General features: G+C 48.5%; 1 protein-coding gene across 1 annotated transcript in view; it reads left to right on the top strand.

Annotated features, from left to right (window-relative positions):
• Positions 1-12,775, top strand: part of pcdh7a (protocadherin 7a) — a gene marked incomplete at both ends in the record, with an annotated part of 63,771 nt that extends 50,996 nt beyond the window's left edge. Inside the window, 2 exons of the mRNA XM_083636216.1 lie at positions 9,881-10,082; positions 12,237-12,775. Of these exons, the coding sequence (XP_083492342.1) occupies positions 9,881-10,082; positions 12,237-12,775 (741 nt within the window). The remainder of the gene's footprint in view (positions 1-9,880; positions 10,083-12,236) is intronic.
• Positions 12,776-14,156: the final 1,381 nt, after the last annotated feature.

Here is a 14,156-nt window from a genome sequence, read left to right on the forward strand (position 1 = left end):
AAATGAGAGAGAGAGAGAGAGAGAGAGAGAGGGGGGGGGGGGAGAAACATATAGGATAGGGAGGATTGCTTTTACTGCAGAGGTGGTCCCACTGCAACATACAGAACTGCATAGTTGCGTGTGTGTGCGTTTGTGTGTGTGTTCAAGTGCAAGTAAGCAGGTGCACCGAGTGTGTTGTTTGCAGTTGTGTGTGTGTGTGTGTGTGTGTGTGTGTGTGTGTGTGTGTGTGTGTGTGTGTGTGTGTGTGTGTGTGCGTGTGTGCATGTGTGTGTGCAGTTGCAAGCAAGGTGCCTTGGCTCATCACCATCCGTCAGTCAGACAGCTGCAGAAATTCCATTCAGATTGCTCGAGCTGAGTTTCAACCTGCCCGCTGCTCCAAAACTCCCCTCTGCCGACCACTTTCTGCATTCTGCAAATACCACCGCAACCTCCCTGCGCCCCTCTGCTCACAGCACCCTCCGCTCACAGCACCCTCCTCTCACAGCACCCTCCTCTCACACAGCACCCTCCTCTCACAGCACCCTCCTCTCACAGCACCCTCCTCCCACAGCACCCTCCTCTCACAGCACCCTCCTCTCACAGCACCCTCCTCTCACAGCACCCTCCTCTCACAGCACCCTCCTCTCACAGCACCCTCCTCTCACAGCACCCTCCTCTCACACACAGCACCCTCCTCTCACACAGCACCCTCCTCTCACAGCACCCTCCTCTCACAGCACCCTCCTCTCACAGCACCCTCCTCTCACAGCACCGTCCTCTCACAGCACCCTCCTCTCACAGCACCCTCCACTCACAGCACCCTCCTCTCACACAGCACCCTCCTCTCACACAGCACCCTCCTCTCACACAGCACCCTCCTCTCACAGCACCCTCCTCTCACACAGCACCCTCCTCTCACACAGCACCCTCCTCTCACAGCACCCTCCTCTCACAGCACCCTCCTCTCACACACAGCACCCTCCTCTCACAGCACCCTCCTCTCACAGCACCCTCCACTCACACAGCACCCTCCTCTCACAGCACCCTCCGCTCACAGCACCCTCCTCTCACAGCACCCTCCTCTCACACAGCACCCTCCTCTCACAGCACCCTCCTCTCACAGCACCCTCCACTCACAGCACCCTCCTCTCACAGCACCCTCCTCTCACAGCACCCTCCTCTCACAGCACCCTCCACTCACAGCACCCTCCTCTCACAGCACCCTCCTCTCACACAGCACCCTCCTCTCACACACAGCACCCTCCTCTCACAGCACCCTCCTCACACAGCACCCTCCTCACACAGCACCCTCCTCTCACAGCACCCTCCTCTCACACAGCACCCTCCTCTCACAGCACCCTCCTCTCACACAGCACCCTCCGCTCACAGCACCCTCCTCTCACAGCACCCTCCTCTCACACAGCACCCTCCTCTCACAGCACCCTCCTCTCACACAGCACCCTCCGCTCACAGCACCCTCCTCTCACCCTCTTTCTCCTTCATCTGTTTATGGGTCGTCTGTCTCCCCCCTCTCCCCCTACGTGTCTCTACTGCCTGCTTGACCTCATGGCTGCATCGTGTAAACAGGATGTCTGCTGTTTCCCCCTCGTATAGCCCCAGGACACCACATACCTCCACCGCGCCGCACCCTCGCACATTAGGAGGCACGAGCGGGTCTAGACTCCAGCTTTAGATCAGGGCCTATATTTAGATAAGCCCTGTGAATTTATCATCGTCAAATGAATTGTTAACACCTCTGTCCTGTTTCACAGCCCCCGTGAGATGCAGCCTGTCAGCGCATCTCAAGTGTTTCTCCCCCATCGCTGTCTTTGATGCATAGCTTAGCAGTCAACAGCGAAAAGGGTTCAAACATTTCTCAGCAGAAAAGCTGATGTCAATTTGGCAAATCTCTCAGATCTCGGGTAACTGTCTGGCAATTTGACCAATTAACTTCAGTTTTCCGTTTCGGTTTTAGTGTAGTTTTGTTTTATTTGTTGGCGTTATCGGTACAGGGATTAAATATAGTGTGAGGAAAACAACAGTGAGGAAGTACGATGCTAAATAATACAGAAATAAGATATGAAATTGGTCAATTTGTGTAGCTGAGATAAAAGAAAAACACCCAAGGTACTTATTAAAGATTAGTACTTCAAAGATTTGACCCATTTCACACCCGAGCTGCTGAAAAATGTTCTCAAAAGGATAATGACTAAAACAACATAATGGAAAATGGTAACACAATAAAATGGCAAGGAAAAGTTAAAAAGCAGGAAGTGAAACCATGTGAACAATGGGGCCTATAAAGCTTTTAAAGCCACTATATATAACTCTTTATATAACAGTGTTTAAATCATGTTGATGGTATAGTGACTTCTAATATGGACAATGGCACCTCTATCATTCCCATTCTACGCCTGTTTCCTGCACCCTGTTACTTTGAGGCTCTATCATGTCTAGCATGTCAAGATGCCTGGAACTTGTACCTCAATTTCCCTGCGCATCTCCTTCAGATTAGAAGTTGTCTGCTGACAAACTATTGGGATGCTTTTACTGTGAAAGTACATATAGGAAGTGAAACATGTTTATCGCTTGCTAGCTTAATTAGCGGCATGATTAGCCACTTCCAGAGCAATCTAGTAAGAGAGTGGCGTCAGCGGAGGTCCAAAATGCGTGACTCAGTAGCCAATGAATAGCCAGGAAGGGGCCTCGCGCTACGTTTGAATGGTAAAATAAAGCTGATAATATAAAATTTGATCCTTTAAATGTCGGACCCTTTCAAAGTACATCACAAACGGTCCATTTTGCTGCAGCTCGACAGCGCTGCTTAATCCAAAACCTTACTTCCGGGAACTCTTGAGAGTGAAAAACTGGTCCATTGGAGTGAATGGAGATGTCGCGACTCTTCTATATAGACGACTCTGGCCACTTCTTACACTAAAACAAGTCGAGACAACATCATTTGGGGATATTTGGAGCTATTTTCCCCCCAGCGAATCAGTTATAATAAACACTGGAGAAAGGTCGAGAGTACAAACAGAAACGGTCAAATAAGACTGACGTAAACGTAAACTGCGATTTCTCAAAAAAGTACAAACAAAAGATATCTAAAAGCTGAATAAGAGTAGTACAGTATTAAAAGTGGTGACCTGTTTAAAGTTTGAATGGAGTTCCTAGCCTAAAGTATGAAGGAGTAGTTGTACGAGTAGCACGGCTTGAACAGACAGACAGTCCTCCCATAGCCTACACACACTTGTTGGCTGCATTAGCACAACACCACTTACAAACAGAGGCAGGACCACAGAGCAGAAGCAAAGGTCCTTTTGAGTGATCAGCATTCCAGATATGAAGTCTCGACTGTGCCCATGTGGTGCCAACAGAGGCGTATTCGTTTTCAGAGTGTTTTGCGGTACAGCAGCGGAATAACATATCGCCTTACATAATTCTCTTCACTTATGGCTATAATGTGTGGAAGACTGACATCTGATCAGGTCACTAGCTCTCGGCTGGTAAATAGGATATCGTATTAGGAGAAAAACACAATGATCTAACATAATTTGATGGTAGAAATAGTAGGGTTAGACAGATGTATCGGCAGAGCGATATCGGCCAGTGTCATCCACTGCCGATATGTTGGAGTTGGTTCATTCTTTCATTAAAAGCACAGTGGATAGCAGGGTTTCCCCTACTAGTAGCAACTAGGTCGGGTGGGGCACTATATGCTACGCCACCAAAAGACCTCGATTAGAATGGGTTTAAATGAGTTTTACCGCCCCATGCTGGTCGTCGCAATGCTGTTTCAGAGGCATTTCGACCGTGACTGAATTAATACTTAATTTAGTCTGTATTTATTTACTATACTGAACATTGATTGTGAAGTACAGTACGTCATATTGGTCATGTTGCTATATCTAGATATTCACTACAGGTCTATATACTGTACTCTGCTATGGATTATGCATGACACGCTCATGCTCACTCTGCTTGCATGCAGAGCGCCTGGCAGTTTAGTGCTTGAATGAACAAATGTGTGGCCATAGTGGGAGTTTAACCTCCAACCTCAGCATTGTTATAACCCACTCATTCACTAGCTTTTTCATATGAAGGACCCCTAATATAGTCAACATTACGGCCACGGACCCCCCATTTGACGAGACTTTGTCTCGATCTGGACCACATATGAAATAATAATGATGTTTAATGATTCATCAATTTGCTGGGGACCCGCTGCAACCCCCTCAAGGACCCCTGCTGGTAGTCTACGGCTCTCCCCAGATCGGCAGAGGGTGGAGCAGCGACTGGGGCCAGCAGAGGGAAATTGGCCAAGTACAATTGCGGAGAAAAATGGGGGGGGGCGGGGATCTGGAAAAATAATAATAAAAAAAGGACCCCGCATGGAGAACCACTGATATAACCAGAACACCAATTATGTATTGAACATGAAATAAATAACTTAGCAGAATTTTTATGTAGCGAACGAATAAATAATAAAATCAACTCCGTACCTACTAGATGTTGTCAAACATAAATGAGAATGAGCAGAGAGCCAAGGGGAAATGTGGCTCTAGTCTTACAACCATATTTGTAGTTTTGGTTTATGCATAAGCTGCATCCTACCAATTCATTATTCAGGGCATAGGCAACACACACTACGACACACACACCCACACCTTTATGTGCACACACACACACACACACACACACACACACACACACACACACACACACACACACACACACACACACACACACGCTCACACACACACTCACACAGAGACAAATACAGGTGGACCCGCACTCAGATGTTATGCAGATGCCGCACATCCACACACAAGCACGCGCACACGTGTGTTGAATATGCAGACACATGTAACGAGGAGAGAGGGAGACTGTTAATTAACTAGAGCTCGTTAATTCTCTTTGAACCGACAGCGAGGAGGTTTACACACTAATTACCTTGATGACTGAGCCGACCTGCGTGTGCACGCGCATGCATGCACACACACACACACACACACACATCCTCGCTCGCCCTAACACGTACGTACTCACATACAGTACATATTCACACACAGACTGAAACCAATTCTGGAGGCTTTCAAAGTCTCACACTCATACGCAGTCAGAAAACACAAAAATATGCAGATGTGAAGTCTCTGTTACATTGCAGCAAGCTCATGTCATAAAATGAAAGCTATATTGGGAACAGTTGTAAGATCCTTCAGAGTTGTAGGATTCAGATCCAGGTTAAGTCTATTCTGAGTTCAGACCCATCATGCTGCTGTTTGATTCACACAGATCTGCCAGAAATAACTTCAATCTACCTCCCATACTGTATCCACACACTCATATGCTCATACAATCTTCTTGCAACACACACATAGGCCTGTCACTATAATCAATTGATCTGACTGGGACATAATGGACATGACCTCAATAATCTTTCTGACCTCAATAATAATTGTTGCACATTGTGTTTGGTGTTATTGTCATTAGTGGCAATAAATACAAATAAATAAATAAATAAAAATTAAATGACAATATCGTTTTCACAATTATCTCTGGGACAATATTGACCAACAAACAGTAGTTATTGTGAAAGGCCTACACACACACACACACACACACACACACACACACACACACACACACACACACTCAGTGCTGTGCAGATGACTGAAGCTCTCATGTCAGTATTGAACTGTAATGGCCCGTGTCAGATTAAGGGGAAGGTTTTTTATGTCCTCCGTCAAACTCAATTAATATTCCATCAGGCATGAATTCATAGGCCACTCTGGCCCTCAGCCAAGTCAGCTTTGTGTGTGTGTGTGTGTGTGTGCGTGTGTGCGTGCGTGCGTGCATGCGTACACGTGTGTGTGTGTGTGTGCGTGCGTGCGTGCGTGCGTGCATGCGTACACGTGTGTGTGTGTGTGCGTGCGTGCGTGCGTGCATTGACACTCGGCACATAGTCGAGTCTAATGTGTCGTTTATTGCAACAGCTTGTGATTGTGATTTGAGACTCGGGTTGGACAACATAAAGGGAGCTTGGGTAGAGAGTTTTTTTTAGACAATGGCAAAAACAGGTAATGCGGAAAGAAAAGAGAGAGAGTTACTGTACAGTAAGGTATGAGCCAAGAAGACATAAGTAGTAGGGGCGGCTTTAGCTCAGGAGGTGGAGCGGGTCGGCCAATGACGCAAGGGTTGGCGGTTCGATCCCCGCTCCCTCCCAGCTGCCGTCGTTGTGTCCTTGGGCAAGACACTTAACCCTCCTTGCCTCGTATGATTGGCGGTCGGAGGGGCCGTTGAGCGCCGATGTGTGGCTGCCACGCTTTCAAACCACCGGTACGAATGGTGTGAACGAATAATGATTCTGTGAAGCGCTTTGAGCACTTGGAAAGGCGCTATATAAATCCAATCATTATTTATTATTATTATTTAAGTAGCCCAAGTAACTAAGTAAGTAACTAAATAACTAAGTGTACATATAATGAGTGGCCAAACATAATATAGCCAATTTGAAAATGTGAAAATATGAGCCAAGAAGACAAACCGGGTAAGTAGCCTAAGTAAGCAAGTAAGTAAGTATAGGACGAATCAGCGTTACATCACAATCCCCCAGAAATGCGGAAGCCCGCAGCAGGTAACTAGTATGAGTTGTGCCATACAAACGTTAAAGGAGGGCTTTATCGATAATCAACCCACTTTGTATCATTAATAATCTCGGTAATATAAGCACATGGTCAGTGTTTACCTTCTCTGTGTTTTCCTCACGGAGACCTCCCATTTCCTCCTCTGGCAAAGCGCTCCGTTCTGACGCGTTTTACGTCACAACGCGTCACAACGGAGCTGCGGAAGTTCTGCTGGAGAGGCAGAATCTGCTCCGAGGGCGGCTGTTATTGTTTATTTTTATTTTTTATGTATGTGCACATCCACGGAGAATCACATCCAGCCTTAATGAGCCTTAATGACATCCAGCCTTAATGAGTTAATGACTTGCAGCTGGCGGGGGCGGAGTTTCTGCAGGAGGATCTTTCTCCATGAGGTAAACAGAGAGAGAAGGTAAACACTGCCCATGTGCTTATATTACTGAGATTATACAGTATATGATACAAAGCCATCCTTTAATATCTCAAAAACTATAGATCACATGGCTTATTATAGTTTGACATGCTGAGTGAGAGCAGAAGTAGCTCAAGAGTTTGATGTATAATATACGCATGTCGTGTTCAAGTTGTGTGAACTGTCGCAGTTTTTAAAATGTAAACAACATAGCCGGGGCTAGAGTGAGACACCCAAGGCTGGCTCCATAGGATACCATTGTCGTTTATCCCTCAGTGATGCGGGTTGTTTACCAAAATGCTGCTCGGCATATAATCCCTCGTATACATATAATGAGTTGCCAAAAATATAGCCAATTTGGGGGGAAAGTGAAGCTTTCGAAGAACAAAGACAAAACATACAGAGCTAGGGAGCGGGAGGGGAAGCGGGGGATGTGTAGAATGCAAAAGAAGAAGTTAATGATCAGAAGATGCCCAAACATGACTTTGTCAAGTTTGTCAATGACCAAAAGACAGAGGGAGGGGGGAGAGAGAGAGAGAGAGAGAGAGAGGGGGGAGGGAGAGATGGGGAGAGAGAGAGGGGGGAGGGAGAGGGGGGAGGGAGAGAGGGGGGAGGGAGAGATGGGGAGAGAGAGAGGGGGGGGAGAGATGGAGAAGATGGAGGAGGGGAGAGGAGAAGAGAAGGGGGTTAGAGAGTGTTAGAGGAGTTATGGGTCAATAAAGCCTGCTGTGGGGGAGAGGAGAGGGACTCATAACGAGGTCAAGGACACATCATCGATCGCCACATCATAAAGCTGACTGGCAAAGAGAATAAGAGAGGTGAGGGGGGGGGGGGGGGAGATGAGGAAGAGGGGGGTGAGGAGGAGGGGTGGAAGGGGGGAGAGAGGAAAATAAAATGACCAGAGAGAGAGAGACTGAGAGAGGGGGAGAGCTCCGGACAGACAGGGAGTTAGAGAGGGGAATTGGATTGAGTTGGGATCACGGCTGAACGGATGAATTCAATAGAACACACAGAGGGGACGTGGCACCAGTCCTCCAATAGTGGTATCACTCCCTGTGTGTCAACCAGCTCCCACTCCCCCAAGACACAGGCTGGTCTGCTGCAGTCATCTGCTAATACTAACCTCTCGTGTGTGTGTGTGTGTGTGTGGGTGGGTGGGGGGGGGGGGGGCAGGTGTCACTCACTGTACCTCAAAGTGTGACAGGTAAAGACATACTCTGCTGCTAGACTGCAGCTCGCCCTGTGCTCTCTCTCTCTCTGTGCTCTCTCTCTCCATCTGTGCTCTCTCTCTGTGCGCTCTCTCTCTCTGTGCTCTCTCTCTCTCTCTGTGTGCTCTCTCTCTCTGTGCTCTCTCTCTCTGTGTGCTCTCTCTCTCTCTCTGTGCTCTCTCTCTCTCTCTTCTACGCAGTCCATTTGAACTCGTTCGCCCTCTCTTTCACTTTCCCCTTGTCCCCTCGCTCCTGACTAAGCGCTAAATGACTGGAGATGAGGGCCGCGCACCGTCAGCGCTCCATCTAAACTCTCGCGCTAAAAATACACCGGGTTACGGCGAGGACACCGCGCCGCCGACAAGCGCCACGTTTTCATTCGAGCGGATTATCCGTCTCTGTCGCAGTCTCCGCCACGCGCCGCGTCGGTGTCACGTTCTCCTCCCGTCTCTCTCTTGTTTCCACTTTCATCCCAACCTTGTCGAGCGACGCGTTCAGTTCCCCCCTCTGCCTAATGAACGTTGCTGTGTTCCTCTGCGCGTTCGTCAGGTGAATCATCGTGTTCATCAGGTGCATTTTCCAAACGTTCCCTCTCTCTCTCGGCGTTTGGAAGAAAGGGAAGGGATTTGATCTGGCTTTGATCCCCGCCGTCCGTCAATCCCCCCACCCCCCCCACACAGATTATCCGAAAGCGACGTTCTGAGCCGATGTTTTTCCCGCCCCTGATCTGCGCTTTTCCCTCGCTTCCCTCACTTCCTCTCTATAGGACGCCTGTTTCGAGGGAGATCTAAATTGGCGCGGTTGTCGTTTTGCGAGCTGGTAAATGAGTGTGGGAAGAGATGGGAGGGGTGTTGTATAGGAATGGGCTTCCGGGCGCAGAGCGTTCCCTCCAGGCCTCGACGCAGCCCTTTAACTCTCTCTCTGATATTCTTTCTTATTACGCTCTTCTTTCCCTCCCACAAAGTGGAAACTAGTCTGCTAACGAGACCGTGGTGATTTGTACGTGGAAAATCCAGGCAGGTGGCAAAGCAACAATGTGATTGAATGAATGGCGTCGTTTGTTTACGGTACGCGAGGTTTAAACAGTCGCCGCGCTGCACGATCGCTCCATTTTGTCGCCGGTGGTCGACGGCCCGTCGGCGTGTTGTACTGCACACAGTGATGGGTTGGAAAGCACAGGGCGATATTTCAGGCCCTTGTAACACAAATAGAAGGCTTAACACACTTCACCCAGTGAAATAGAGCACAAAGTAGGTGGTTTTTAGGGTGTACTAGTACAGTATTACCCAGCTGCCACCACTGGGCGCCATTCCAGATGGAAAAAAAAAAAGAGATGTGTCTCCAGGCAGGCCACGGCCAACGCTGTGTAAACAGCCGGTTCTGTCCAGAGTGACCCATCCATCTAAACCCAGATTAAAAAACCCAACCGAAACCTTTGAAAGAGCGCTGCGATTGGTTGATGGCTATTACCCCGCGTTGTGTGGCGGCTAAGCCCCATAATCAAGGTGAACACGAACAGATAATCTCGGTGTGTCTCTGCGGATCCCTGCCCAGCAGTCTAATCCCCCAGATTTAGACTATCTCAGATTAGGAATCCTGGATGATTAATCCCATATTGTGGATGTCGTTCCCTGCAGGGGACCCTTCGCCGGGTGACCTTCTCGGTAGTCAGCCAGCCGCAGGACGGAGGCTGCTACGACAGCGGCCTGGAGGACTCGGAGACGCCGAGCAGCAAGAGTTCGTCCGGGCCGCGGCTGGGCGCCCTGCCGCTGCCGGAGGAAGGCTACGAACGCACCACGCCGGAGGGCAGCGTGGGGGAGGAGGAGCATGTGGAGAATGGTGAGGAGGACACACACGTATATACACACACAAATCACATGAACACAGCCGATCACAATTCACATAAACCCAGTGAACGGCCAATCGAATCCACATAAACCCAGTGAATTGAAAGTGAACTCTGCGAGGTCAGGAGGCTCCGAAATGCATGCGCTTGTATTTTGTTCCTCAAGGCTGTGTGTATACTGTGAAAGGGTGACGCGGTGTTTACGCAAACACTCGCGCACACACGCGCACGCACACACACACACACACAGGCGCGTGCACGCACGCACACACACACACACACACACACACACACACACACACACACACACACACGCACACACGGTGACAGTGAGACCTTGACAACAGGAGCCCTCATTCATGTTTTTCATGTGCTTTAGGCAGAGCTTTCTCTCCTGAGTGCGGTTTAGAGAATTGAGCAATTACTGTGTGTGTGTGTGTGTGTGTGTGTGTGTGTGTGTGTGTGTGTGTGCGTGCGTGCGTGCGTGCGTGCGTGCGGGTGTGTGTGTGCACGTATACAGTATGTGTGTGTGTATGTATGTTTGATGTGATGTGGGTCAGGGATGTGTCAGTGTGTTACACCTGGCCTTGGCTTCATTGTGCTCAAGCCCAAATCTTCCCTTTCACCAAGGAAGCCGTTTTCTCTCCTCGCTGTGGCTCTTTGTGTGACTCGCCTCCCAAGGATGGAGATGCAAAAAACTCATTATGTTCTCCTTTCTTCTTCTTCTTCTTCTTCTTCTTGTTCTTGTTTGTTTGCTGGAGCATCAGTCGTCATCAAGGTCACCGCGTCCTTGGTGACTAACTGTACTTCTGTGGCTGGGAATCTTCTTCCAGTAAAGGGCTGAATGTTTGTCCTGGTCAAATGGAGAGGACTTAATGAGATAATTCATTGTTAGAATCATTTGTGTAATTGTTTGTTTGTTTGTTACAAATGTGAATCTGGTGCTAGTGTGTGTCGGCAACCGAATCCGTTTTTTCAGAATGCGGGTCCTTTTTTTATGCTTCAAAAATACTTGATTATTTAAGTTGAATTATTCAACGGAAGCTGAATTTAGATTGTGAGTAGATCATTTTTCAGCTTCTCAGGAGATGTGGATAGAACACATTCATTGATACCTTTATATCTAGTTGCACTTGCACCCTTGCTCAAACCTCTGCATTGTTAACGTTGAATTAATGTCTGTCCTATAAACACACACATCACATGCCACCTGCTCTAAGTGCATCGTCGGTTTTTGCAATGCACTACTTGCACAACTCCACTACTTCCTGAAATGAGTAGGGCATCTTGGTTTCCTGTCCTACACTATTGGATGAACTGATTAATGTCAGGTGTGCCTGATCACTGTTGTTGTGACTGCAGCAGTCAGGCACACCTGACATTAATCAGTTCATCCAATAGTGTAGGACAGGAAACCAAGATGCCCTACTCATTTCAGGAAGTAGTGGAGTTGTGCAAGTAGTCTATTGACAGGGAAGCCACACATGCGTCCTCATCTATCATCATTATCATCATTCTTGCATCCATTTTCCACTGTGTCAATAGGATTGTGTAAAAGACTGGTTTACATAAAGAATAATCATTGACCTTCGACCCTTGACCCTGTAAGACATCAGCATCTTGGTCTCTAGCGTCCTCACTAACCTCTAGCTCCAACACCCGGGGGATGTCATGGGGCCAGCGTGGAACTTGATCCCTTCGTTGCATGTGCAGATCCTTAGAATATGTCATTCAAAGATATGATAATTATCTTAATATCTTTGACCTCGAGAGTCATTTGGTTTGACCCCACCTCACCTTTCACTTAATGCTGACCACTGCTGGGATTTGTAGGAAACGTGTGTGATTTCACTGAAATCAGCATTTTCTGATCCCTTTTGCTCTAACAGCACTTTTTCCTGTCTCTCTTGCTCCCTTGAAATTTCATCTTTTCCTTTACAATCTTTATCCCCCGTCTTCCTTACCCAACATGCATCTCATCTCCTGTGTCGCACTCTCTCACCCCTCTGCTCTCTCTTCTTCCTTCATCCTCCTATCCAACTTTCTTTCTCCTGTCTTTGTCCTACACTCTTCTCTCTCTCTCTCTCTCTCTCTCTCTCTCTCTCTCTCTCCTCTCTCTCTCTCTCTCTGTCTCTGTCTCTGTCCAGATGCCAGACAGTTGCCCGACGTAGCTCTGACAGGGAAGTGTACCAGGGAGTGCGATGAGTTTGGCCACTCGGACACTTGCTGGATGCCCGTCCGCCCGTCACCTCGCCAGCGCCACGGCAGCGACCCCCCGCGGCTCTCCACCTTCGCGCCGGGAGACGACAACAACAACCTCCGCGGCAACGACCAGGAGAGCGACAGCGAGAGCGCCGGCAGCGCGGGGAGCTCCGAGCCCGGGGTGGTCATCGTCGGCGGAGGAGGAGGTCAGCGGTTACCCTTGGCCAACGGGGATCCCCTCGGCACCCTGGGGAGCGGAGACCGCAACAGGAACATGGGCGACCACAACCGTAACCTTCTGAACCGGAAGATGACCTCGGCGTCCTACGACACGTTTAGCAGCGCGGGCTTTGGGAGGCGCCAACAAGAAGAGGGTGGAGGGGAAGGCCAGAACCCGCCTGAGGTCATACCACTGACGCGGACAGGAGGGGACTACAAGACCACGTCCTGCCTCACGTTGTCACGCCGTGAGGTCTACCTGTGACGGCCCCCGCGATGGAGCGACCCCCCCCCCCCCCCCCCCGCCCCTTCCCCACTCCCGTTTGGCAGAAGGAGGGACCGGTCCCTGTATGCCGGGTTCGGACTTTACTGGCAAGAGTATGCCGGCGTCAAGAGAGCGCGCAAGGCCTTTTAAACCTGTGAAGATGTGAAAACGTCCGAAAAGTCATATATCAAATTGGAACTTTTGGATTCTGACTCATATTTATAGAAACTTAAACTTACGCGAGTGATGGATCAACTCTTGGGAGAGCGCTCAGACCAGGAGTACTTTCTAACCTGAAGTCTTTTTTTTATAGCTACTAGTGAAGGCTGCCCGTGGGCAAAGATCCTCTTATGTCGATGTGGAGGAGGACAACTTCATCTCCTCATCTTTTAGCTGAATCCACTGCATGCCTAGACCTCCCGCCATAGGGGGCTCTGTGTGAAGAAAAGAGACCAAGGAAGGTGACGAAATGCTGATGCCATAGACGCCTCAGCACAAAAAACGAAAACTTTCACGGAGGTTACAGCAAGCTTGATTTGGACTCCGCTGGCAAAGCAGATGCTGACAAAAACCGTTGTGGTCTTATCCAATCGAAATGGATTAAAAGAAATGACGGGTCTTTGATTGAGTTAATTGGATCTGATTCATACCAATCAAACTTTCTAATGCCTAATCAACATTATAGTAACATGGGACAAGGATAATAACCGATCAAACTAAAAGATGAAACTGCAAAGACCGTGAGAATCAAAGTCATGAACAGAATATCAAAGTACCGACAATTATGGCCCCTGTACACTATCAGAAGGAAAAAAATACATAGTGGAATCAAGAGGAGAGAGAGAGAGAAAAAATAAACACAAGACAATTTTTTTTTTACAGTAATCAACTGTAACCATTCGGAATACAAGGTCCTCATACGTTGTCAGTAGTGCCACAGGATGCCAGCGTGTGTGGAGAAAACAATGTGTTGATCTTTTTGCCTTCTCGCCCAGTCTGTATGTACTGTATATATATGTGTGTGTGTGTGTGTACTGGGGGGGAAATGGCAGTGTTCTCGCTCAACTGCTGGCCACCGTTGCTGAGCTGCACGCTAAGATGCTGAGTCCATCGCTCACCTACAGTATTCTTAACAGGTGCATAACGGTGTTCATGTATCATAAATGTTCCTTCACACACACACACATACACACACACACACACACACACACGCGCGCGCGCACGCATGTAAACATAACTCAAACAGTGCACTTACAAATCATGAACTTAAATACAGACGTTACCTGTTTCAACGTACCCTTTGTGTAGCAACAGTGAGTGTTTTTCTTTGGCTGCGAGTTCAGTGAGTTTTCGTCGTGGAGCGATAAGACTGATACCATTG

The sequence above is a fragment of the Poromitra crassiceps genome, assembly GCF_964638095.1.
Source record: "Poromitra crassiceps genome assembly, chromosome: 4".
NCBI classification, from domain to species: domain Eukaryota; kingdom Metazoa; phylum Chordata; class Actinopteri; order Beryciformes; family Melamphaidae; genus Poromitra; species Poromitra crassiceps.